This window comes from Trifolium pratense, linkage group LG7, assembly GCF_020283565.1.
Source record: "Trifolium pratense cultivar HEN17-A07 linkage group LG7, ARS_RC_1.1, whole genome shotgun sequence".
NCBI lineage: Eukaryota > Viridiplantae > Streptophyta > Magnoliopsida > Fabales > Fabaceae > Trifolium > Trifolium pratense.
In genome coordinates this window covers 54,813,601-54,839,557 of record NC_060065.1, presented here as the reverse complement: position 1 = coordinate 54,839,557, position 25,957 = coordinate 54,813,601, and the positions used below count along the sequence as shown (strand labels likewise).

General features: G+C 33.7%; 3 protein-coding genes across 3 annotated transcripts; 2 read left to right on the top strand and 1 right to left on the bottom strand.

Moving 5' to 3' along the window:
• Positions 1–8,278: 8,278 nt before the first annotated feature.
• LOC123895397 (receptor-like protein kinase HERK 1) lies at positions 8,279–11,800 on the top strand. Its single transcript, XM_045945678.1, has 2 exons — positions 8,279–8,566; positions 8,660–11,800. Exon 2 carries the CDS (start codon positions 8,722–8,724, stop codon positions 11,251–11,253), a length of 2,532 nt encoding a protein of 843 aa, XP_045801634.1. The 5' UTR covers positions 8,279–8,566; positions 8,660–8,721; the 3' UTR covers positions 11,254–11,800.
• A 4,404-nt stretch (positions 11,801–16,204) lies between these two features.
• On the bottom strand, positions 16,205–17,005 carry LOC123898776 (histone H4). The gene is made up of 2 exons (XM_045949789.1): positions 16,911–17,005; positions 16,205–16,788 (listed from the first exon to the last, which is right to left on the bottom strand). Exon 2 carries the CDS (start codon positions 16,755–16,757, stop codon positions 16,446–16,448), a length of 312 nt encoding a protein of 103 aa, XP_045805745.1. The 5' UTR covers positions 16,758–16,788; positions 16,911–17,005; the 3' UTR covers positions 16,205–16,445.
• A 1,905-nt stretch (positions 17,006–18,910) lies between these two features.
• On the top strand, positions 18,911–25,407 carry LOC123899670 (protein GAMETOPHYTE DEFECTIVE 1-like). The gene is made up of 6 exons (XM_045950878.1): positions 18,911–19,410; positions 20,694–20,771; positions 20,852–20,932; positions 22,265–22,419; positions 22,513–23,987; positions 24,241–25,407. Exons 1-6 carry the CDS (start codon positions 18,982–18,984, stop codon positions 24,360–24,362), a joined length of 2,340 nt encoding a protein of 779 aa, XP_045806834.1. The 5' UTR covers positions 18,911–18,981; the 3' UTR covers positions 24,363–25,407.
• Positions 25,408–25,957: the final 550 nt, after the last annotated feature.

Genomic DNA, 25,957 nt, shown 5'->3' with positions numbered 1-25,957 from the left:
ACCTTGATAAAGCTAGGCCAATTACAAGAAGAAAACATGGGCCATTTGCCTTGACCCAAAACCAAGAAGAAAGGGAATTAGGTTGGCACTTGAAAAGGGGATTCAAACACATCACTTAAGGAGGAACATGCAACAAGGCTGGAACAAAAGGAAAAGAGGGGATCAAGAGGCACGCATCACGAACGAAAGAGAAAACGGAGGAACAGTGCACAAGATGGAGAATGAAAATAGCATCACGAGGAATTGAAATATGGCTGCAGGCTTGTGACTCATTTTAGTTCTTTGGTTCAATTTTCTTCTTCCCTTTGTTTCTTTATTTTACTATGTGTAACTAATTCTCATGATTGGTCCTTAGGGGATTTTGATTATTATTTCTCTTGAACCATGTGATTCTCATTTGAATTGATATATGAATTACGAAGTTAGTTTCTTTGATTATTCCTTATGCTTAATGCTTTATATAAATTAGCTACTTATATGATGAATTCAATGATTTATTTTACTATGACGATAGGAATGAATCATCGATCTAGGAATAATTGATCGATTAACTTTCACTTAAGACATTTCGGATTGTTAAATGAGATTTTATAGATTAAAGTTTGTAATCCTCAATTGATCATAGATTACCTAAGACATTAGGAATCGATGATCAAGGGAGAGGATTATGTTACCAAGACATTGGGCATAATCATTTTTGATTTAATCTAATCGTGAAACTAAATTGAGTAAATTTGTAATCATACATGAAATTACCAAGAGAAGTAGTAATTAGATGAACCAAAGGGATCAATCGCTTTTCTTTCATTCAATTTGAATCCCAAGTTATTTCTAAGTTTATGATAAAAATTCAAACCAAGTTAAACTCCCCCCTTTGCATTTTAATTATTAATCCTAAATTAATTTAATTGTTTTGTCGAGATTGAAACAATCCCTGCGGATACGAACTTTATAAATTTTATTACTTGACGACTATTTAGTACACTTGCTAAATTTTTATCAAGTTTCAACATCTATTTTTCTTGTGTTATTTTATTGGTTAATATCTTGTTCTTTTTTTTTCCATTCATTTAATTTTTTGTTTTAAAATGATAATATACTCTATTTTGGTCTTGAATCTTCATATATGAAGACTAAAGAGGTATTTGCATCTTTTTCTATATGATTATTAATAATATTGGGAGAGAGTGAATCTACAATTTAAAAGGATGGGAGAATATTTTTTACAGCATATAACTTTTAGGGGTTTTCTAACTTAGACCCTAGTTAGGTCTAAGTTAGCAAGGTGCACCTTTTGAGTTGGACCAAAATACCCATTCTTTTAATTTTTGAAAGAATAGAGCAACAGGGGCATTTCTGTAATTTTACATAAAAAAAAAAATAACACCACGCGCCCCACCTTCTTAAACAATTAATAGACGTGGATCCAGTGTCGCGCGCGTACGGAAGGACCATGGTTACAGACCGTTGATTTCTATCAGACAGCCAAGATGTGATCTCATTAAGACTGTCTGATCAATCAGACAGCCCAGATCATCCTGATCTATCAGATCATCTTGTCTGCGCCACACTAGATTATATGCTGGAGAGAGAAAATTTTGCTTTTGAAAAAGGCAGCCACGTGTCAGCATATGAATGGGTCTGCGTGATTTTTTTCATTTTATACTTTAAACTCGATTATTTCGTCGTAAATTAATTTTTTATTTTTTATTTTTTATACCAAAATTCATAATTTTTTTTTCTCTACAAATAGAGACTTGGTTCGTTTGATTTGGACACCGAAAAAAAAACGCAATTTTTCACTACTTTAAACTCGATTATTTCGTCGTAAATTAATTTTTTATTTTTTATTTTTTATACCAAAATTCATAATTTTTTTTTCTCTACAAATAGAGACTTGGTTCGTTTGATTTGGACACCGAAAAAAAAACGCAATTTTTCACTACTTTAAACTCGATTATTTCGTCGTAAATTAATTTTTTATTTTTTATTTTTTATACCAAAATTCATAATTTTTTTTTTCCTACAAATAGAGACTTGGTTCGTTTGATTTGGACACCGAAATCCTTCTGAAACCATTTATATGGTAGAATGGTTTCAGAGAGTTGTAATCTGAAACCATTTTGCTGGTAGAATGGTTTCAGTAAGTTGATTACTAGTTATTTGCTTCTGAAACCATTTAGCTTGTAGAATGGTTGCACATAGTTGTATTCTGAAACCATTTTACTGGTAGAATGGTTTCAGTGAGTAATTTATTAATTGTGTTTGCTTCTGAAACCATTTATCTGGTAGAATGGTTTCAGAGAGTTGTAATCTGAAACCATTTTGCTGGTAGAATGGTTTCAGTAAGTTGATTATTAGTTATTTGCTTCTGAAACCATTTAGCTTGTAGAATGGTTGCACATAGTTGTATTCTGAAACCATTTTACTGGTAGAATGGTTTCAGTGAGTAATTTATTAATTGTGTTTGCTTCTGAAACCATTTATCTGGTAGAATGGTTTCAGAGAGTTGTAATCTGAAACCATTTTCCTGGTAAAATGGTTTCAGTAAGTTGATTATTAGTTATTTGCTTCTGAAACCATTTAGCTTGTAGAATGATTGCACATAGTTGTATTCTGAAACCATTTTACTGGTAGAATGGTTTCAGTGAGTAATTTATTAATTGTGTTTGCTTCTGAAACCATTTATCTGGTAGAATGGTTTCAGAGAGTTGTAAACTGAAACCATTTTGCTGGTAAAATGGTTTCAGTAAGTTGATTATTAGTTATTTGATGAGATTAAGGTAGTGAAAAATTGGGTTTTTTTTTTCTGTGTCCAAATCAAACGAACCAAGTCTCTATTTGTAGAGAAAAAAAAATTATGAATTTTGGTATAAAAAATAAAAAATAAAAAATTAATTTACGACGAAATAATCGAGTTTAAAGTAGTGAAAAATTGCGTTTTTTTTTCGGTGTCCAAATCAAACAAACCAAGTCTCTATTTGTAGAGAAAAAAAAATTATGAATTTTGGTATAAAAATTAAAAAATAAAAAATTAATTTACGACGAAATAATCGAGTTTAAAGTATAAAATGGAAAAAAATAGGCGAGCCACCAGGAAGTGACACGTGTCCCATGCAATGCAAAAAAATTTCTCACTCCCCCCGCGCGTGTGTTGCACGCGCCTGTTTTTTGTGGCTTACAGCTTGCCACGTGTCCTGGGGGTGGGAAAAGAAATGGGGGTGCGTGTGAAATAGAGGAAAATTACAGAAGTGCCCCTTTTGCTTTATTGTTTCAAAAATTAAAAAAATGGATATTTTTGTCCAACTCAAAAGGTGCACCTTGCTAATTTAGACCCAACTGGGTCTAAATTAGCAGCCCCCTAACTTTTATACTTCTTTTTATTTAAACGTTAACTCATATCATATAATCATTTCAAAAGTAGTGTTGTTTACACAAATGATATTCTTAATTTTAGATTTTGTGTGTTTTGAATAAGCTGAACAAACAACTGTATATATTTTTATGCAACTACCTCTAGGGGTGGACAACGGCGGGTGGGGCAGGTTCAGGTCTGAAAGGTACTACCCAACCCAACCGCAGTTGTAATAATGAGGTCCAATTCCACTCTTTTTTAAGGTTCCATTTTTACGGATTCGGTTTGTGTGGATTGACTGTTTGATGAATCGGTTAATTCAGTTTTGAACCAAACAAACTTTGATTTTAAAAAATTGAACCAGCCCATTTCAACCCGTCTAAAGCTGAAAATGTTTGACCGATGACCCGACGATCCACAGTAATCCGCCCGCTTGACTATTTTTTTCAATTCGGATTGTCCAGTTTATGTCGATTTGCGGGTTTTTATCCACCCCTACCTCAAAACAAAAGACGTGCCGAGAATAAAAAAAAATAAGAAATCAACGCAAGTAAACAAATATAATTTTATACAACTACAAGCAAAAAAAAAAAAGAAATCAAAGTATTCAAAAAAATCAACACAAGTACAAGCCAAAACCATCTAAAAAAACTAATAATAAAAACCAAAACCACCATAATCAAAGTCAAAGTCACGCATAGGGGTGGACAGGACCCGCGACCCGCCCGAAAACCGAACAAACCGTTAAAAACCAAGTGCAAACGGATGGGTCGGTTCGGTCAACGGGTCTGAATTTAGTCAAAGTCGGTTTTGCACAGTTTTAATCGGTCGGTTTCGGATTTAAATTACAAACTCATGGGTACCCGTACCCGTGCGAAATCCATACATAATAGCATTATTAATATTTAATACTACTGTCTACCACTATTGTCATTTCCATGGAATAATAAATTGCACTTATTTTTGGCTATAGGTTAAATAAAGGCTGTATTACTTTCTAAAACTTGAAACGTGTACAATTATCTGACACTTATTTTTACTTTCCAGCTAGCGGTAAGTAACTAGTAACACTATCTCTCCTCCTTTTCTTTTGACACAACAATACCTCTCCTTCATTGTTTGCATTCATCAAGATCTATTCTTTATCTTTGAAGCCAACAACACTATCTCTAATTCATTAAGATCTCATCATCAACACCATCTTCTTGTTCTTCTTCTCAAATTGTAGTAATTTCATGTTTTTGTTACAATTCTGTTTACAAGTTTTTATTTTTATGTCTTTTTGACATAGATCAGAGACTTTTGATACTGTGTTTTTTTTTTCATTTGGATGTTTAGTGATATAGATCTGTACATTTCTTCTATTTTCTCCATTTATCTTGGTTCTGGATTTTTTTTTTGTTTGAGTTCTTACCCGCATGAATCCAACTGGACGAAACCGATATCCGACAAACCCGAGACCCGTAAAACCGAAGTAAAAAAAGGGTCGAAATGGGCCTAGAAATAGCAACCATGATTTGGGCCGGATGGGGGTTTTAGGCCCGAACCGACCCTACCCAGCCCGTTGTCCACCCCTAGTCACGCAGCCTCCTCCAAGAAACAAAACAATCAATAAAACCAAAGCAGTTTATAGAACTTATCCACCATTGATTCAATTCAAAATCAAATATTATAATCTTCACTCTAAAATAACACCAAAAATTGAATTTTTACATTATTTGTAATATAACTAAAATTGTTTTCCTTTTGATTGAAAATATATTACTACGATGCAAACACATCACCTTATTTATTACTCAAGCAAATACCACAAAACGCTCGATCATGGCTAAAAATGCACTTTCAAAAATTAAGCAATAAAAAAAAACGTTGAGAAGACTAACCTCCAAGTCACACCAAGTCACCAACGAATTAAAATTCAATGTTACACCTTTAAATACATTGTCCTTTATATGAAGTTTATTATTATTAATCTAAATAATCTCTATTAAAAGTGAACACTTCCTCTTTCACCCAAAAGTTATTGTATAAAACTAGTGGGAGGAAATCAAAATAACTAGTATTGTATATTTGCGATGTTCAATTTTGTCCAATATAGCATCAATCAAACAATACTTGCTAAAAATAAGTTATAAGCCACATGATGGTTGATAAGTTAGCTTATAACTGAAAAGCTAACTTATAGTTGATAGCTGAAAAATTAGCTAATTGAAATTAAAATGTTTGGTAAAATTAGCTTTTAAAGTGGTTAATAAATATAAAATGACATAATTGATAGTGGGTAGTTTCTTTTTTAGAGTGAGTAGTTATTAAATTAAAGGGTAAAAATGGAATAGAGTGTAAAAAGCTATAAGCTATAAGTTCAAACACTACTTGAAATAGCATCTGAAAAAAAACTATAAGCTAGTAAAAAAAGTTTGTTACCAAACACCTCTAATCTTTTGAAACAAGCTTATAAACTCATATAATAAGCTATAAGTTAACTTATTTGTGTTACCAAAAATTTAAATCACCTCTCTTCATCTAACATACTACTGTCTATTAGATGGTAAAAAGTTTATCATCTATAAAATCTAAAAATCATTTGTTACAAAAAGAAATGAAAAAAAGTAAAATTATTTTATACTTATTTATCGAGCAATTAAAAATTTAAAGTAGTCAAAATTAGAGCTGTAAAAAGGGCCTTAAGGGGTCGGCCCTTTAAGAGGCGGACCCACTTATTCCTGATTATTAATTTTATTTAAATTTTAAACACAATTTTTTTAGGGTGCCGATCGTGGACAGTGCTGATTGAAGAAAAAGAGAATAAGTTCACGACACTAGAAAAATTGTTTAAAATTTAAATAAAATTAATAATCAGGAATAAGTGGGTCCGCCCCTTAAAGGGCCGACCCCTTAAGGCCCTTTTTACGGCTATAGTCAAAATTGTCTTAAATAATTTTAGATTAATATTTTAAAATTTTAATTGTTATACATGTTTCCATATTTTTAAAAAATGAAATGGGACATGATAGTTGTTGGCTAGTGTACGCTTTGCCAATTGGCAGCCAAAGAAACATAGAACATCATCCTACGCGTTATTCACCATCTCCCACACTAGAGTTTGCTTGTATTTTTTTTTTTTGGTAACAGTTTGTTTGTATTATAAAATGAGAAAATTCATACTTATTCTTACACAATAAAATAATTATTTGAGTTTCTTATATAAACAACAATTAACTTTTTTTAATTTAGAAATTAAATATGGTCTTCATTCATAAATCTCACTTGAAAGAAAAAGTAATATAAAAAATGTCATGTTAATCGGTGCCCCAACACAGATTAAGAAAAAAATATTAAATTAAAATTGGGAAAATAGTGTCATGTCATGTCAAATTTTGTGCAAAAAGAACATATCTCTTTAAGGAATTATTGTTAATTAAATTAAAATAAGAAATAAAATAAAATTGTGGTGTACTTTAGGTAAAGTTTGAGAAACTTCATTTTAACGTGATTAGAAGACAGCAGTTGATACGGTGTTTGATTATGCAAAGTCAATTTCATGCAATTTGGTAGGGAATATAAGACAGCTGACTATTTATACTTTCACACCACCTGGAACAATTTAAGGCCTCGACCATATATTTTGGCTCATTCTTATGATTTGGACAGGAATATATGAGCCTACCAAATCAAACAACCATGTTCAAAGGATTTGGGTTAGTGCAGTCAGCAATTTAGTGACTGCAGTGCAGTCGGCCATGTCCAGTCCGTCTGATTAAGATCAGACAGTCCAAAGTTTAAGATTGGATTTTATAATTAAAATCTGATCTTAAAATCTGAGCCGTCTGATCTTGATCGGAAGGTCCAGATTTAGTGACTGCACTGCAGTCAACTTACAGAATCCAAATCCATGTTCAAATGTAACTTTTTAGAGCTTTAATCTATCATAAAATTTATAAGACTCAATTTAAAGGAAGTTTGAATTAGTTTGTTTTTAAGCTTATACGAATCTGTTTATGCATTTTTATGTATTATTATAAGATTGTTAATGTAGGTTATGAAAAATAATATTATGTTAATATAATTTTCGTTAGTAAAAACTTATAAAGTAACATAAAATCATATTTATTTGCGTAAACTATAATTTATCATGATATTAAATTTTGAAACGGCAGCCGCCCGTCCCCCTAGCCGCCCACTTACTCGTGCTCGTATCTCGATCGAAGGTTAAGAGCGTGGTCCGGCAGAAGAAAAAAAAAGTCGTCTGTATCAAGTGAAAAGTTAATTTGCTTAGAAGTGTCTTGCCACTATCGTAGATGGCGAAAATAGCTTAATGGCAGAGCATAGCCTTGCCAAGGCTGAGGTTGAGGGTTCAAGTCCCTCCTTCCGCTTTTGGCTTCGTCATTTAGTGGTAACGAGTAGAGTAGACATTGTCTCTCGATCCAATCCGTCTTTCCCGCCTCCACAACACATTCTTGATACGAAATAAACCTCTCGCCATAATAAAAGGGTACTGATACTTCGCAATATAACTTAGATACTCACTAGCTAACTAAATTTTAAAGTACCTAAAAACTCACAGTCTAATTTATTTTGTGAAAAAATTATCCATTTTTTATTGTTCTCAATTACTCTTCAAAATGAGTGTGTTTAAGATTTTTGCATACTTATTAAAAAATGCAATAATATTGTCAAAAATTTATACATTTACTAAATTAAATACCTACTATTGTTTTATTTTCTCATGAACGGCTTATATAATAGTAATAATTAGATGACACAATTGAAAAAAAAATGTCAAAAAATAAAAATGTATTCATTCTAAAACAATGTATAAATTAAATACCTATATCAAATTTTATAATCTCTATTTACACCGCACACGTTTTCAAGTTTTACCAAAAACAAAATTCCTGCACCAACCTTTCTGAGATTTGACTCTGCTTCCACCTTCCACCAATCCCACCGTTTCTACTCTTTCTCTATCTTTCCCATTCATTTTTAAAAAATAAAAAAAATTAATTAATAATAAATATAAAATCAATGAATATGTCAAGAGTTTAGGTTGTCAAAAAACATCATTATTCCAGCTTATGCTTAGCTAGATTCTTCCTTAACATGTCTTTGTTCTTCTCCTGCAACTATTTCTGTTCCATCATCTCTCTCCCAAAATAACAAAACACAGATCCTTCAGGTTTTTTCTTCAGGAGCTACAACACTGTTTAAAAGGTTCCATTTTCACTCTTCCTTTGACTTTATTTGCTTTTTTGCTTTAATAAGTAGAAAAAAAGACTCATTTTTTCTTTTTTGTTTGTACCACAGATCTTCCTAGGATTCAGTTTACTTCAAAAAGACAAGATTTTTAGAAGCAAAACAAAAAACCCATGATGTTGGATTTGAGAAAACATGGTTTGTTTATCTGTGTTTTGTATATGTTGTTACCCTTGTTATGCTTTTGTGCCACTTTTGTTCCATCTGATAATTACCTTATAGATTGTGGTTCAACTTCAACTACTTCAGTTGGTAATAGAAATTTCACATCAGATAATTCTAATAAGAAGTTACTTTCAACTCAGCAAGAAATTCTTGCTAGTACTTCTTCAAAATCAGTTTCTTCTGATGCTGATGAATCACCTCTTTATCAAACTGCAAGAATTTTCACTGGATCTTCTAAGTATACTTTTCCTATTAATCAAAAAGGGAGACACTGGATCCGGTTTTATTTCTTTCCATTTATTTATGATAGATACAATTTAAATGCTGCAAAATTTTCTGTTGCAACACAAACTTTTGTTCTTCTTAGTGGTTTCACTGCTCAGAAGAATCCTGTTATGAAGGAATACTCTATCAATGTTACAACAGATACCCTTGTGATTACTTTTAACCCTTTTGATAATTCAGTTGCATTTGTGAATGCTATTGAAGTTGTTTCTATGCCGGATGATCTTATTGTTGATGATGCTAGTTCCTTAAATCCGGCGTCGACTTATTCTGGATTAGGGTATCAGGCTTTGGAGACTGTTTGGAGGGTTAACATGGGTGGTCCGGTTGTTAACTCCGGACAAGACCCTCTTCATAGAACTTGGATTTCGGATCAAAAGTTTCTTCTACAATCGAGTCTGACCAATGATGTTTCAAATATTCCTGCTGTTGAGTATGTTCCTGGAGGGGCAACACAAAACACTGCTCCGTCTAGTGTTTATGGTACTGCTGCAGAGATGAACACTAGTGGTGATGCTAATGTTAATTTCAACGTGACATGGACGTTTGATATGGAGGCTGGATTTCAGTACCTTGTGCGAGCTCATTTTTGTGATATAGTGAGTAAAGTTCTCAATGACCTTTACTTCAATGTTTATATTGACTCGTTGGCGGCTGCTAAGGACCTTGATCTTAGTTCTCAAAGTAATAATGTTTTGGCTGTTCCATATTATAAGGATTTGGTTACACCTTTAGCTGACAGCAATAAACTTCGTGTTAGTATTGGCCCTTCCACTTTGAATAAGGACAACCCTAATGCTATTTTGAATGGACTGGAGATAATGAAAATGAACAATTCTATAGGCAGTCTAAGTGCAGATGCGGCGTCTGGTGCTGGGGGTATTAGTTCTGGTTCGAGTTCTAGTAAGGTTGGCGTGATTGCTGGTGTGAGTGTTGGGGTCGTGAGTGTATTGGTCCTGGCTGGAGTTTGTTGTGTACTGTGCAGGAAAAAGAAGAGGTTGGCAAGACAAAGGCAGTCAAAGACATGGATTCCTTTATCTGTCAACGATGCAACATCGCATACAATGGGAAGCAAGTATTCCAATGGCACTACAATAAGTGCTGCTTCAAACTTTGAGTATCGTGTCCCTTTTGCTGAAGTTCAGGAGGGTACAAACAATTTTGATGAGAGTTGGGTTATTGGGGTAGGCGGTTTCGGGAAAGTCTACAAGGGAGAATTAAGAGATGGCAGAAAAGTGGCGGTGAAGAGAGGGAATCCACGGTCGCAGCAGGGGATTGCTGAATTTAGAACTGAAATTGAAATGTTATCTCAGTTTCGTCATCGTCATCTGGTGTCTTTGATTGGTTATTGTGATGAAAATAATGAAATGATCCTTATATATGAATACATGGAGCAGGGAACTCTCAAGAGTCATCTATATGGTTCAGGATTCCCGAGCTTAAGTTGGAAGGAGAGACTTGAGATATGCATTGGATCTGCTAGAGGACTTCATTACCTTCACACCGGCTATTCTAAAGCAGTTATTCATCGTGATGTGAAGTCTGCAAATATCCTACTCGATGAGAACCTAATGGCTAAAGTTGCTGATTTTGGATTGTCAAAAACTGGTCCTGAGATCGATCAAACACACGTGAGCACTGCTGTCAAGGGGAGTTTCGGGTACCTCGATCCAGAGTATTTCAGGAGGCAACAACTGACGGAAAAGTCAGACGTATATTCCTTTGGCGTAGTTCTGTTTGAAGTTCTTTGTGCAAGGCCTGTTATAGATCCATCTCTTCCTAGGGAAATGGTAAACTTGGCAGAATGGGCGATGAAATTTCAGAAAAAAGGACAGTTGGAACAAATCATCGATAGAACGCTTGCAGGGAAAGTCAAACCAGATTCTCTTAGGAAGTTTGGAGAAACCGCTGAAAAATGTTTGGCTGACTATGGTGTTGACAGGCCTTCAATGGGAGATGTCTTGTGGAATTTGGAGTATGCTCTTCAACTTCAAGAGGCTGTGGTTCAAGGCGATCCTGAAGAAAACAGTACAAACATGATCGGCGAACTATCCCCACAGGTCAACAATTTCAACCAGGATGCGAATGTTTCGTCTGCTTCTGCTGTACAGTTCGAATCTTCTACTGTCGATGATCTTTCTGGTGTTTCTATGAGTAGGGTATTCTCACAGTTGGTGAAGTCTGAGGGTAGATGAGGTCTCCTTTTCTAAATCATGTATTTTTAAGTATTCTTTTATCGTTTTTGTTGTTTGTCTTCAATTCAGTAGCTATCTGCTACCTATGTAGCACCGACACTTCACATTGAAGGCGTGTCTGGTGTCCAATACTCGGTATCCAACATTGACACAACACTGACACGTGGTTACGATCAATTTTTCCACTTTTTCAAACTATTACCGGTGTCGACGTGTCAGTGTTTGTGTCTGTGTTAGTGCTTCATAGTCTGTCACAACATAGAAGATTGATGCACTTCATAGAGTTGTAAAGAAAGATGAAGTTGTTGAAACATGCTTGCTTAATTGGTAATCAGAGGTTTGCACCGGTTTATCTTAAAAACTAAGTGCAAGTTCAGAGAAATGTCTGAATCTAAAAATTGGCAAAGTTCTCATACTGCCTATAAGAGGATTCAGTCACATGTTTTTGTTCTTTTCTTTCACATGAAAGATTAAGGCCTGTTGTACTTTAAATTTGTTATATGTATTGCTGTTAATACAATTTGAATCATGGTTTATTTATTTTTTATATATTTGCAGTTAATACAAGTTGCATGGTTTATCCATGTATGTAATTTTATTGAATTGAAAAAAGTTCTCTTATTTTTTAATTTGTATTTCACAGATACATACAACTCATGCAGCATTGATAATCTTAACCTCATTTTCATCTATTATGAATTGGTCTGTGTACTTGTTCAAATTTTCAAAGAATGTAAGTTTCTGAATAACTTTTTTCATGTTAATCAAATAGGCATGATAACATGCTTGTTAGTGTGTGTTACAAGCTAAAGTTTTTGAATAATATTTCAAGTTAATCAAACAAACACGATAACATGCTTATATATGAAAAACTACTGGCTATATCAGCTGCTGCAAGAGTAACAGAAAGTAACAAAATCTGTAACCAACAACAGATTAAACTACTTTGCTGTCAAAAAAAAAAAAAAGATTAAACTACTTTAACTGTTTTCCCTTATGGTAGTGAAGATATGCTCAATGTCAAACTTGCCATGGAACTTGAACATATGATGAATCATGGCAAGTTCTAGCAGGTTTCAAGCATCATTAGATTAAGAAAATTTCTTGAATTTAATTGTATACTGCATATACCCCAATTTTTTCTACCCATTTAAAATGCAACCTCACTGTTACGGTCACTATATTCTCCTTCGATAATTTGCCAAACAAAAAGCATGATTGTGATTGCGGTTGGCCTCACGTGAATAGACGCAAAAACTCTCATGCTCTCGGCGGTGTAGCCTGTTCATAAGTGCAAACACAAAAAATTTCTCTAGATCTATCTATTTCTACAAATGTTCCACCATAGAACTATTGATTACTTGCGAGATCCATCTATATATATGGTATGTTGAGTCACTTGTGAAGTCGACTTTACTTTACTGCTATAACTTCACCCTAGACTAGTGTCGCGTTGAGTGATTTATGAACGAACGAGCAGCTATTGTAAATAAATAAAAAAATAGCTTTCTTACTTTTTGATTCTTCCTTGGCCTTGCACTTTTGACATGGTGTCTTTTGGACTATTTTGCTGCATAATGCTCTAGATATGGTGCCCCATCTCTATCATGGAAAATACTACTGGCCTATTAATTTTTTGAGGTCATGGAAAACACCATCACCACTTCCACTATCTTCTACGTTCCCTTTTCACCTACTAAGGGAATGTACATGCTAAGTTGCTATAATACCAAAAAATATAAGGAAAAAGATAAGATCCATAAAAATACACCATTTTCAGCCGGCTTGTACAACGGCAATTCCAAAGCCTACTAGTATAGTTTTACTAGATTAATGTCAATGTAATAATATATCCACATATGACATGTTTATTAGCGCATTCGACGTCTTATTCTATGTTTGAATCCAATTATACGCAAACTAATACACGTATATAGAATCGTTCATGACACATATATACAAACGTTATAAAATCATCTCTGCCACTCTTATTGCCTGTTTGTTTCCGCGATGAAAGTGTTCCAAACGTGTGTCCTGTTGGAAGCTACCTTTTGTAGCTTTTAGGAACCACGGTGAAGTTAGTCTTGAAACGCGAGAATCATAAGTTTGTCATATATCCAAACATATCGTTATACTTGGTCGCTTCTCAAAATTATAAGCCACATAACTATTTTTTTTCTTCATCTTATACCAAAGTGTTTAAGCTAATTTTTATTCAAGATAAAGGAGATAACAGCTGTAAGATTAATATTAACATGCTTCTCTAATAGCAGGTGACAAAATATAGCTCTATATATATATGCTCCCAAATTTTAGTAATACATTTATTTGACTTGAAAAAAAGAGGTTACAACAAAGAAGATACTATAAGTGTAAATATAACTTGCACGTATGTTTCGACAGTGATTTAACAGAAGCTACAGATTGCAACTTTGATCCCTGAGAGATGTTGGACACTGATCCACCGCAAAAACAAACAACCACGCAACATTAGAAATCATGACGAGCGACATATCCCTTATGAGTTCGAGAAATCAACTTATGAAAGATTGACACAGCAGCATGAGTTACATACTTAGCCCTCCCTAGAAGCATACAATTACCCTCCTTGATATTATAATTTAATCTATTGCTAGCACAAACCACACTCTTCTTGACACTGTTGAAATATTTTATAGTCTTCTCAGTACCACTCAATTTCTTCCTTGAGAATTTGTAGCTCCTCAAGTATATTTGCCTGCAGGAAAGGCTATGATCAACTTCAACTCCGTCGCGATAATTGTTAGAGTTCATAATCTTCACAAATTCTACTTCTGATTCTGGCCATTTGTAGAGGTTCGCGAAGGTTGGCCGAACAGGAATACTTTTGTTATTGGCACAGTTGTATATGGTAACAGAAGCCATTGAAGAGCATAATACACTAAATGGTTGCACTGTTTTACTGTGTAAGAGAGGCACAGAGAATATGAGAAAAATGTGAGGCTTTTATATAGTTCAAATCTTAGTCATGAGAGAAATAATATAGTCTAATTGTGTGTATTAAACAAGTATTAGGGGATGTGACATAATCAACTATTTAAATAAATCTAATGACATTTAAAATTAATTATGGATATTCAATGCTAAGGTGTCCTTTGAAATGAATTATTGACATTGAGGAGAGTCCTATCTATCTTCCAGCTTATGTACTAACGTATTATAAAGATAATGTTAGTTTAAGGAAATAAAGTAATTTATCTCACGCAAAACTTAATTAGTATGTATGAACCAGAACTATACGCTAGATTAGAAGACAGCTTATCCTAGATTGCAGAATTCATTCTTTTTCTGTACTATATGCCACATACTCCTTTGTGTATCAAAAAATAATATTCTTGTTCAGTTTGAGTAACTATATAGGAAAACTTATCCAAGATTGCCAAATTTCCTAGATTTCCATCACATCTGAGAAACAATGAAATCTACACAACTAAGCCATGTCTCTAGCAATAGGATCAGTGTTCATGTACCACGTCCGTGGATTAGTGGTACATGAGCGCTGAATTGTGAAGAAAGCCAAATGAGTTTTTCTATTTGACACATAATTATCATTCTTTTTTACTACTATATGGCACATACCCCCGACATATAAATACATCTTAGGCAGCGAATGTTATATCTGTATCTGAAGTTTATACCAAACAGGAATATAACTTATGTGACACTGACTATTTCATCCTCATCCATGTTCAATTCCACACCACCTCGCAGACGCTTTCAATAGACCGCATTACTCTTGTACATTCATGGTGCTCTTCCTCTTTTTTGGAGCTTCAAACATCGCATTCATTGAAGAGAACAAACCAGAAAGAGTACAGGGTGATTAAGCAGCAGACAACAGAAAAGCATTCCTCATCCAGACTCTAAGCTTTCCTAAGGACAGGGTGAATGACCGCAAAACACAGGTTTTCAAGATCATAGACTCTAAGCTACTCCTAAGGACTACGAGCCTCATTGATCAGCTCATGAATCACTCTCAGCTATTGCGTGATGTCTTTGCAGTGCATAAGGACAGGGTGAATGACCGACCACAAAACACAGGTTCTGGTTCATGCACAATTATCATCAATATATTCAGCTCAGTAATTTTGAAGACACCATATCATCGCGGCCAACTCTTCAGAAAGAGTAGCATCAACACAAATTTCCTCCGTTTCGCGAGCTGAAGGAACCAAACCACCCCCTTGATCTTTGATAACCATCCCCAAATTAAAAACACCATCACTCAAACATCTGCATCCACAAGAACCCAAACATAGGATTTCGACATCAAAAACAAAATCTTATTCCACTAAAGTGGGATCAGCTACATTTTGTTCTAAGGAAATGTTTCCCAGCATTATCAGTACTAAATTCAACAAAATATTGGGTAACCCCAGCTACTTCAGTAGGATCAATTGGTTAGTGGGAGAAGGTAGTTCATCATAGATAGACAAATTTCCCCGATGGCAAGAAAAACATTTACCAAACAGTGGAGAACACACAAGTCAGCCATGTCTTTTAACAATAGGGTAAGTTCCATAGGGTGTGGTGAACTATGAAGCACGGACACAGACACCGATTTGGAAAAATAACATAATTTAATGTAATCATAAGTGTTAGAATCAGTGTCAGACACCAACACGTGTACGACATAGACATGCTAATCTAAGGAGTGTCGGTCCTTCCTAGGTGGTGTATGAGCACCAAATTGTGATGAAAACGAAATGAATTTAGCTTATAAATAATAACACAAACAGTTAACCATTCTTTTTCACTAATATTATGTCATAAAGACATCAATTAGTTAACTCTTAATGCTTAAAATCAGTATAAAATCTCAAATATATGCATTAAAGTGTAAATTTGAACCAAAGAGGGAGGGTATAACTAACAAAAGAAAACTAAATTGAAAATGAGCAAAAAACAGATCTGAAACAGAAATTCACTTCATTGCAACAACTAGTTACACAACAGTTTCACCATGAAATCATAAGCTAACTATCACCAAAATACACAAAATAATTACCCCCTAAATCTTTACCCTAAAAACACCACCTACAATCCAAACTAAAACTCTTGCCAAATTTTCTTGACAGCAAGACTTTTCCATTTCCCTACCCAAAAAACACCACAAATTCCAACAAAAAACAACAGAATCACAAACCCTAACCCTAACCCCCAAATCCATAAAGAGTCCTTCCTTGTCTCTTCAAAGCATAAACAACATCCATAGCAGTAACAGTCTTTCTCCTAGCATGCTCAGTGTAAGTAACAGCATCACGAATCACATTCTCCAAAAAGATCTTAAGAACACCACGAGTTTCTTCATAGATTAAACCGCTTATACGTTTCACTCCACCTCTACGAGCCAAACGCCTAATTGCAGGTTTCGTAATTCCTTGAATATTATCACGAAGCACTTTACGGTGTCGTTTTGCTCCTCCCTTTCCCAAACCTTTTCCACCTTTTCCACGTCCAGACATCTTGATTCAAAGAAAAAATCAACAAAAAACTCTGCAAAATTGAAATTGAAAGAAATAGTTAGATTCAGATTCAGATTCAGAAAAATTGAAATTAGAATTTGAAAATTTGAAAATGAAATTCGATTTGAGAAATTGAATTTGATTTGGATTTACCTCTGTGAGATGAAGATTGTGATTAAGCTACGAGATGAAGAAATGTGTGATGTGTTACGGTTATGTGAATGGGTTTTATAGGTGGTAATAATGTGTTTTTTCTTTATTTTTGAAAAAGCACAATGGGTAGGTGAGTTGATCCGTGTGATGAGGTTAGGAGGTGTTTTGAACGTTGGATTTGTTTCTATCGACGGCTTAGATGGGATATGAGACTTCACGTGGATCGATGACGTGGATGAGTGGTCCAATAGTGTTTTGGGTGAAATGTTTGAAAGGGGGAAAAGGAATTTTGAGGTTGGCGGGTTCGGCTACGGCGAAAATTTCATTTCCTTTTTTTCTTGTTTTCAGTCTCAGATGCCGCTAATTAAAAAAAAATTAACATGTGTTTTTTAGTTTTTTTTATGTATTTTTTAATGGGTCTTGCTAACGAGTGTCTTGAAATTGAAACACTCTTTAAACATTCTATTTACAGAAATTATTTATTCAAAAAATTAAACACTAAAATTTTCAATGTGTTGAATTTTCGCATTCCCATAAATATTCCATAAAAAGCATTATTTAAGGTATTAAAAAGTGTCCGGACACTCGTTAGCATTTACCTTTTTTAATATTCATTTAATTTATCTACACTATTTGTAGTATTATCTTTATAAGCGAGCATCCCACTTTGCCCGCCATAGATAGCGGTTTTGAAAGTGTTTTGAAAGTGTTTTAATTTATCTACACTATTGTAGTATTATCTTTATTAGTTTTTAGAGATTTAGTAAAGTTGAATTTAGTTTGTGTTTGTTTATTATCATAAAAATTATTTTTTTTAAATAAAATAATCTTTAGTTTGTTTGGATACAACTGATAAAAGTGATTTTTTTAATTATAAATAACTTTTTTCTTTTAACATTTTTTTTTATCTCTCCTCTAATAAAATCTAGGCTTAAATATGTCATTAGTCTCTGCACTTGTATCATATTTTGGTATTGATCCCTGCACTTTTTTTTGTTTGGTTTTGGTCCTTACACTTTAAAAAAGATTTGCTTTCGGTCCCTGACGTTAGGCAACTGTTAAAAAAATGTGAAAAGTAACGGATTGCCATGTGGCCAAATCATTTCATGCCACATGGCACAGTAAAAAGGGTAAAATTAATTTTAAAGAGTTTAAAGAATACGCACCGTCACTGTAAATTAATTTTACACTGACAACCAATAAGAATAAATCATTCTTCCACATCATATTAAGAAAGTGGGGTTTAGTAGGGTGATGTGGCGGAAAACATGATTGGTATTGGTTGACAGTGTAAAAATATTTTACCCTGTCAGTGCATATTCTTTTTTCTCAAATAATAATTATAATAACTAGCGGACTATGCTTTATGTCAAAAAAAATGTCTTATGCTGTGAAGCCCCGATACTCTAAAAATGGTGAAGTATCGTGTCTGATACGTACTCGATATCGATACTCGTCTGATACTCCGATATTATGAAGTGTAACAGAAATTAGATAATAATAATAATATTAATTTCTGATACTTCTTCGATACTATGAAGTAATTTCTCGATATAATGTAATAAACATAATCAATTTAATTATTTTATTTAATTGAATATAAAAAATAATCCTTTTACAGTGCCACATGGCTTGAAATGATTGAGTCACATGGCACTCGGTTACTGTTCACGTTTTTTTTTTAACAGTTGGTTAACGGTAGGGACCTAAAGCAAATTTTTTTTAAACTGCAAGGATCAAAACCAAACAAAATAAAGTGTAAGGACCAATACCAAAATATGATACAAGCGCAGGGACTAATGACATATTTAAGCATAAAATCTATTATTTTATAAACTACTCTTAGTATAGCACTATAACTTCTAATTTTTAGCTGTTTTTCTTATTATTTTAAAAATTTGTAACAAAATAATTAAAAGTGATTATTTTTATAAAAAAAGTGATTGTTTTTTAAAATACGTCTCTCAATCAATGTTTTAGTCATTCTCTTTGCCAAACAGTTCATCCATTGAATTTGGCTTTAGCAAAGCTGTACCGCCCGGCGGCAAAACTCATCCCATTGCCAGCAACAATGAGTTTCTTCGACCTCAACATACCCTATCCAGAATCCACCACAAAATCCGAAAAATCAACAATCGAAAACAACCGAATAAAACTAGCCGTCAAAGCAATGGAATTAGGTTACACAGGAATCGCTTACAACCGCACGATGAAAGGCGTTATGTCCGATAACAACCGTTGTTCAATCTCCCCTCTATCACTCTCATCACTCCTCAATGTCGTTCCGTTTCTTTCTTCATCGGCGAAACTCCACCGTGAGCTTCTCGGTGTTCCGTCTTCAACTCCGTTTCGTCAGTACACGCGTCTCACTGTTTGTGTTGAGAATAATTTGCAGGCTAATGCTCTTAATGCTGGAAACCCTATTTTGAAGACTTATGATTTGGTTGCTGTTAAACCTTTGAATCAGACTGTGTTTGATATTGCTTGTGAGAGAATGGCGGTTAGTTCAATTTTATCTCTTATTCATTATTATCCTCAACAAAATATATTGAGAATTTTGGTCTATGTGAAGTGAAAAAGATGCAATGTAGTTCTCAAAAATCTCTAATGTGTGAAAAATTAGTTAATTTTGAAGAATATTTTAGTCTTGAGACTATTTTGAAGTACATTTAGATTTACTGACACAAGTACATTTGATTTGAGTCTGTTAGATAGAGCTTATGATGTTCATAAGTTATTTTTCAGCTTATTTCCATAAGCTCTCTAGGATAGCTTATGAAAACAACTTAGAGCTTATTTGAAAACACTGAGAATTTTAGTCTATGTGAGAAAAACATGCAATGTAGTTTTCAAAAATCTCTAATTTCAGGCAAATTAGTCAAATTTGAAGAATATTTTAGGAGTAAAATCAGTAAATCACCAAATCAGTCTCCGACTTTATAAGACAATCTCAAATAGGTTCCTGACTTTATGAATATTTCAAAAAATCCCTTACTCTATTAAATTTTACTTGTTCAAAGAATATGTTAATGACTAAATTGAGAATAAGTGGATAAATTTAGGACTAAATTGATAGTAAGTTGTAAAATATAAAGACTTAATTGATAGTAAGTGGTTTAATATAGAGGCCAACTTGACAAATTTAACAGAGTCACTGATGTTTTTGAAATATTCATAAAGTCAGATACCTATTTGAGAGTGTCCTAGTTAGGGACTAATTTGATGCTTTGATCAATATTTTAATCTTTGTTAAGACTATTTTGAAGTACATTTAGATTTTGGAGAAGTATTTTGCTACTTAAAACCTGTTTGGATTGAATTGTTTAAGCTTATTTACTGTTTTGTGAGTCATAACTATAAGTACTTTTGAGTTGGTTTAATGGTTTTAGATAGCTTATGAAGAAGTATATTGGTACTTAAAACCTGTTTGGATTGAATTGTTTAAGCTTATTTACTGTTTTGTGAGTCATAAGTACTTTTGACTTTTGAGTTGGTTTTAGATAGCTTATGATGTTCATAAGTTGTTTTTCAGCTTATTTCCATAAGCTCTCTAGGATAGCTTATGAAAACAACTTAAAGCTTATTTGGAAACAATCTTACTTTGTTTTATTTATCTTTTGTTATAGAAATAACTTATACATAAGAACTTATATGATAAACACTTATTTATCCAAATATGGCCTAACTAGTTCTTCGTGTTTACTAGGCATTAGATTGGATATTTACTCATGATCAAGAGTTTGTTTACATTGAACTTTTGAAAATTACTTATTATTGTTGCAGGTAGATATAATTTCGATTGATTTTTCAGCTAAGTTGCCATTTAGGTTGAAGCAGGCTATGGTTAAAATGGCTATTCAGGTTTGCTCTAGAGAGTTCAATTTTGGCTTTAAACTTTCTTTAAGGAGTTAAATATTAACATTTGGCTCATTTATACACAGCGTGGCGTTGTTTTTGAAGTCTCATACTCTGGTCTTATTGCTAATGTCCAATTAAGGAGACAGTTAATTTCCAATGCTAAGGTGATAGCTGCTTCCCTATATAAGTTCACAATTGAATGAATTTACATGGCAGAATTTTTATTACTTGATTGTTTACCTTACAAATCTCATTTCTTTTTTGCTGTTTTGTCGGGAACTCCCAAGTTATGTATGAATTTTTGATTTTAATAAATTTTGAGGTATCAATTTGGCAGACTTGCTTTCATACTCAATTGTATGCTGTTAGTTAAATTAAAAAAAATATGTATGAGAGGTTTCATATGTTGTCTCTTGTTAAATGGTAAACTCACCCCCTTTTTTTTGAATGGCAATTGGCAACTCACCCCTTAATTGTACCAATAAGACAAGTTTCATTAACAGGCACATAGGGTATATCATATAGTAAGCTCGCATAACAGAATAGTCCGAGAAATAAAAATGTCAAGTTCCAGTACACATTTATACCACGTGTTTTCATTAAGATACTTGTTATTTTTATTAGGGCAAAAAGGTGAACTTATGTGTCTTGAAGTGCGATTGATTATTTTAAGTTTTTGAGTGATGATACCTCAACTATGTGTTTAACAACTAAGAAAGGTTGTGTTTTGAATTTATTGGTGCGCGGGATGCACCTTCTGTGTTTATAAGCAGGAAGTTAGTATAGGCTGATTAGTATTTGTTTAAGCATAAGAATGGATCTATCAAGCATATATTAGTATTAGTATTGGCTGATTAGTATTCTGTATGTACGTTATTGAGTCATCGTTTATTTAGTATCTATAGTTGATTGTTTTTTTTTTTGAACAGTATCTATAGTTGATTGTGTTATCGGCTATAGCTATTAGCAGCATGATCGTGGTGGGTAAAGATATTACTTGTGGCATGGAACGAGCCTACTGGTTTTTGTAGACAGTTTATTCACATGATATGAAAAATATGAATTTAGATAACTTCACCACAAAAAATTTAGTATCTATAGTTGAAAAATATGATTAATATTCTGTATGAGCGTTATTGAGTCATCGTTTATTTAGTATCTATTGTTGCTTGTGTTATAGGCTATAGCTATTAGCAGCATGATCGTTGTGGGTAAAGATATTACTTGTGGTATGGAACAAACCAACTGGTTTCTGTAGACAGTTTATTCACATGATACGAAAAATATGAATTTAGATGACTTAACCACTTGTTTACTTTACCTTTCTATTTGTCTACGTTCCTATTACTATGTTTCTGGATTTCAGTTTTCTTTTAGAGCAGGATCTCATTTCTACCATTAGACCCTCATAAGATCTATGACTCTGGCAACTTTGTATGTGATTACAGTTACTTTATTAAGACATTTTATTAACTTGCATACTGATTATACATTAGCTGTTGATCGACTGGACTCGGGGACGAGACATTGTATTTTCAAGTGCTGCTCCTTCGGTGAATGAACTTAGAGGGCCTTGTGATGTTTCAAATTTGCTGTTATTATTCGGGCTCTCAAAAGAGGAAGCTAAAGCAGCTATTTCCAAAAACTGTAGGTAATAATCTGCTAAAATCCTTTAGTGTTTGGTTCTAGGCACAACTGGACCAGTGTTTAACATGTCTTGAATATCATTCTGATTGGTGTGCAGGGTTCTTTTATCCAATGCTCTAAGGAGAAAGCAATTTCACAACGAGGCAATAAGAGTGGAAGTTTTATCATTGAATGTAGCATCTCATTCCAAGGAAGCCCGGCATCAGGAGTTACTAAAGTGGGACCCTATCTCTAGCGGTAAAGGTGATATCTTATTGGATGACATGGAAAATTCTGGTCCAACCTCCTGTAAAGCATCAAAGACTATAAAAGCCATTGACTTTGATTCAGTACTAGATAGCCTTCCATCTCAAGGTTGTCAACTCAAGGATTTCTTACCTGCAAATGATGCTTTCTCTATCTTCTCCACTAATAAGGTAAACTTCGTGTCTGTTGCCAAAAATGTAAATCAGTCAACACCTGTACCTAACACCTTAACTGAGCAGCCCAATAGGCCTGATATTTGTCCCGAGCAAGATGGAAGGTCATCTTTGGAGGGTATAACAAAACCTCATATTGTGAGATGTGACAATTTTTTTGAGAAAGTTATAAACAGTGGAACTACTGAAGCTTTTCATTCTAATGAGATAGAGACAAATGACACAAAGTTGGAACTAGAAAATTCTATTGACTCAGATGTCCAGATGGATGATACGGAAAAACCATTAACAGCCTTTTGTAAAGCATCAGATATTGCTCAAGCCACAGTCGACAGCTATAATAATGGAAATTTACTTCCTGTTGCTGAAATTGTAAATCAGTCAAAACCTGTACCTAACAACTCAACTGAGCATCCTGACAAGCTCAACCTTTCTCCTGAGCAAAAGGAAAGGTTATCTGATACTGTCACAACACATCACAATGTGAGCTGTGACAATGTTTTTGAGGAAAATATACATATCGGAACTATTGAATCTTTCAATTCTAACGTGGAGATTGACACTCAGACAAATGGGACAGAGTTAGGACTTCAAAATTTTATTGAATCAGATGTTGATTGCATCCCATTCGAAGCAAAAACACTTGATTCACATCCAGTCTTGTGCAACTCAAGTAATAATATATTGGATACTGTAAAAGCACATGGGAATGAGAAACTGCTCAAATCTTTAGATGATCCTCACAACATTGATGGGAAAGTAGAAATTTTTACACCATCCAGAGGCATAAGTTTTCCAGCTCCATTACACGAAAAACACAAAGAGAAGAACACTGATGTAACTTTAAATGCACATTTGTCAACTATGCATGAAAATTTGCCAAAGGAAGATTTAAAAATTGCAGAGCATACAGTTATGGATATGAACACACCTACTTCTGAAACATCAGTGGATGATGGACAATTTAACAAACGGGAAACTGATGCAGTTGAAGTAGATGAAATGCCACACCAAACACCTTTTGATGAAATGAAAACGGAAGATGATTCCACAGTTGCAATACATTCATCGCCAGAAGTTATTATGGAAGATAAAAAGTTTGGTGAAGTGAGTACTGATTCTGATCAATTAGCCTCTGCTCAGTCTGTCTCAGGTTTGCTATCTATTGATTAATATCTTTATCTTGTTTTTGAAAGCTATATGTTTATTTTTTCTATTTCCCTCTCAGCAGTCCATGTAGTTAGAATAGTTTCAATCCCTTCCATCACAAGTAAATAACATTTATTGTATTGTTGATTGCACTTCACTTTGCAATTTCCCTACAAGTGCATATCGTCTACTTGCATGTTTCCATTTTAAGTCTTGTGACTTAAATATATAATTGTGTGCATTTGCATTATATCCAGGTCGATTGCGAGTGAAGCGTAGGACATCTCCACTTCTTTTTCCTCCCTTGAAGCGATTGTTGAATATGGTGCCCTTTAAGAAGAAAGGTAAAAAAGTTAAGAGGAGAACTAATCCAAAGTAAGTAGTTATTTTCTTCCGGACGATTATTGTTACTTGCATAGTCGTGAGCTTATTCTGTCACGTCTATCCATTTTTTATATGGGTTTTTTCAACCCTGAAAACTTGATGAATAGAGATTCGTTTATTTAGTCCAAAATTAGCGAAATACACACAAACACTGTGACTATAGTTATCTATCTTGGATGGTGGAGGCAGAATATGGATAATGGGATAACTGCTACATCAAATATTTAGATATATGTTGAATGATTTTATTTATATATAATATTTTTTCTGATGCAAAGTGTATCTTATTGAAAAAGTATTGTTTCTTAAGGAACTGATGACTTGTGACATTTCATTTATAATCGATGATGCATATAAAGTGGAATTCGATGGAAAACTGTGGGGGTGGGGGGCTGGCCATGAACTCGGATGCTGTAACTAAACGGTGGGTAACTTTGTTCACCTGTCTCTTTTTATACCTCATAGGTAAAATATCATGATATCCTCGACAATTGCACCGTAGTCTATACCATCAGTTTTTGGATGGTTAATACTTAATGATATCAACCATAACCTTACAAATTGTAAGTTACAATTGATCTCTATAATTACCATACCCAAATCAAGTGACTAAAGCCAATGGATAGTGTAAAATAAAACCAGTGGCCTCTCCTATATAAACTGGGAGGCATTGGGGGAAGCCAAGTGCATGAAAGACAACTCTCGAGTCTTGAATGCATAATTCCATTAAAGTCTAGTCTTTTTTCTCGAAAGAAAACAGTATTGAAGGCGGAATTCATCTGATGCCTAGTACGAGGAACATGGGCAGCAGAAGCTGGAACCAAACCTGTATTTGCCTGCCTCTAGTTGCAGAAGAAATTGGCAGCTCTCCTAGTTAAATTGTTGCTACGTTTTTAAACTTGCAAAATGATTAATTTCCTGCACATCAAACATTTTATACATTTTAGTTCGGTTAAAGATGACTTAATTATTAATTAACAAACAATATATATTACTGAACTATTAATCTTTTACTGATTAGTGGAATTTCTGCTCATAGTGAATCCCTTCAATTGAATTTGGTGAAAAAAAAAGCAGAGTATTTTTTTCATGATATATGAGTGCTTAATAATACTTTTGGTTACTCTAGTCTGCAAAAAAATGTATAGTTGTCCTTAGTTCAGTTGGTAGAGACATTATATTTTATACGTAAAAGTTAAAGTTTAAACTTCAGACACTCCAATATTAAGGGTAAAATTTCAATCACTAATCTATTTGACTAAAAAAGAAAAAAAAGATAGGTAGGAAGTTTCCGATTAATGGTTGTTGTGCCATGTGCTGTTATGTGTTTTCTCTCCCGACACCTCACCTTTCTTTTCTACCCCCTGAATTTTCGTTTTTGCCCTTGGTTGTACTTCGATTTGTACGAACCGAATTTTTTTATCATGCTAAAAAATTTCGGTTAATAAAAACCGAAATTTTGTGTGCCAATTTTTTTTTCCAGATTTCCTGCATAAATTCAGCATCAGACCCTCAACTTCCAAAAAATTTATTTGAAATACTAAACGAAGTCCGATTTGAGTAAACAACCACTCGTTGGAAAGCTTAGGG